The sequence below is a fragment of the Poecilia latipinna genome, unplaced genomic scaffold (genome assembly GCF_001443285.1).
Source record: "Poecilia latipinna isolate Pla-1442-1.1 unplaced genomic scaffold, P_latipinna-1.0 Scaffold54, whole genome shotgun sequence".
Classification (NCBI taxonomy): domain Eukaryota; kingdom Metazoa; phylum Chordata; class Actinopteri; order Cyprinodontiformes; family Poeciliidae; genus Poecilia; species Poecilia latipinna.
Window position 1 is genome coordinate 14,471 of NW_015112670.1, and position 531 is coordinate 15,001.

The 531-nt window shown below is 38.4% G+C and overlaps 1 protein-coding gene across 2 annotated transcripts in view; it reads left to right on the forward strand.

Moving 5' to 3' along the window:
* Positions 1-11: 11 nt before the first annotated feature.
* LOC106959906 (carcinoembryonic antigen-related cell adhesion molecule 1-like) overlaps positions 12-531 on the forward strand; it is a 17,704-nt gene continuing 17,184 nt past the window's right edge. For both annotated transcript variants that reach the window (XM_015052761.1, XM_015052767.1), the window contains exon 1: positions 12-310. In XM_015052761.1, coding sequence (XP_014908247.1) covers positions 49-310 — 262 coding nt within the window. In that variant the 5' untranslated portion in view covers positions 12-48. The remainder of the gene's footprint in view (positions 311-531) is intronic.

The following is a 531-nucleotide window of genomic DNA, read 5'->3' on the forward strand; positions in this document are numbered from 1 at the left end:
TTACCAGATGGTCCTCTGAATGCCTCTGTTGGAGAGACAGTAACATTCATGACAAACTTGGATCCAACAGAGACACCATTTTCATCAGTCCAGTGGAATTTTGATCCTGGTTCAGGGCCTAAACTCATAGTTCAGTCTCTGACTACTGGAAACACAACTGGACCAGGATATGAAGGCAGGATCACTCTCTTCAGATCTAATGGATCTCTGGAACTCAGGAATCTGAAACTCACTGACAGTGGAGAATATAAAGTTAGCATTCTAGATGGAGTGATCTCAAAGGACGGACAAACCACACTGGATGTATATGGTGAGGGGATGTTAAAAGCCAAGATTCAATTAACATGTTTCAGTTTCTTAAGTTTCACTGCAATTTATTTATTTATTTCTTCCCTCTATCCATCTTATAACCCTTTAAACAAGTGAGATCTGTAGACTATTATGCTGAGCTTTGAACTATTTTAAATGTATTTTGTGGGAATAAGAATTAAGAAATTAGTGGAATGGTCTGCTACAAATCAGGTTTCCTTC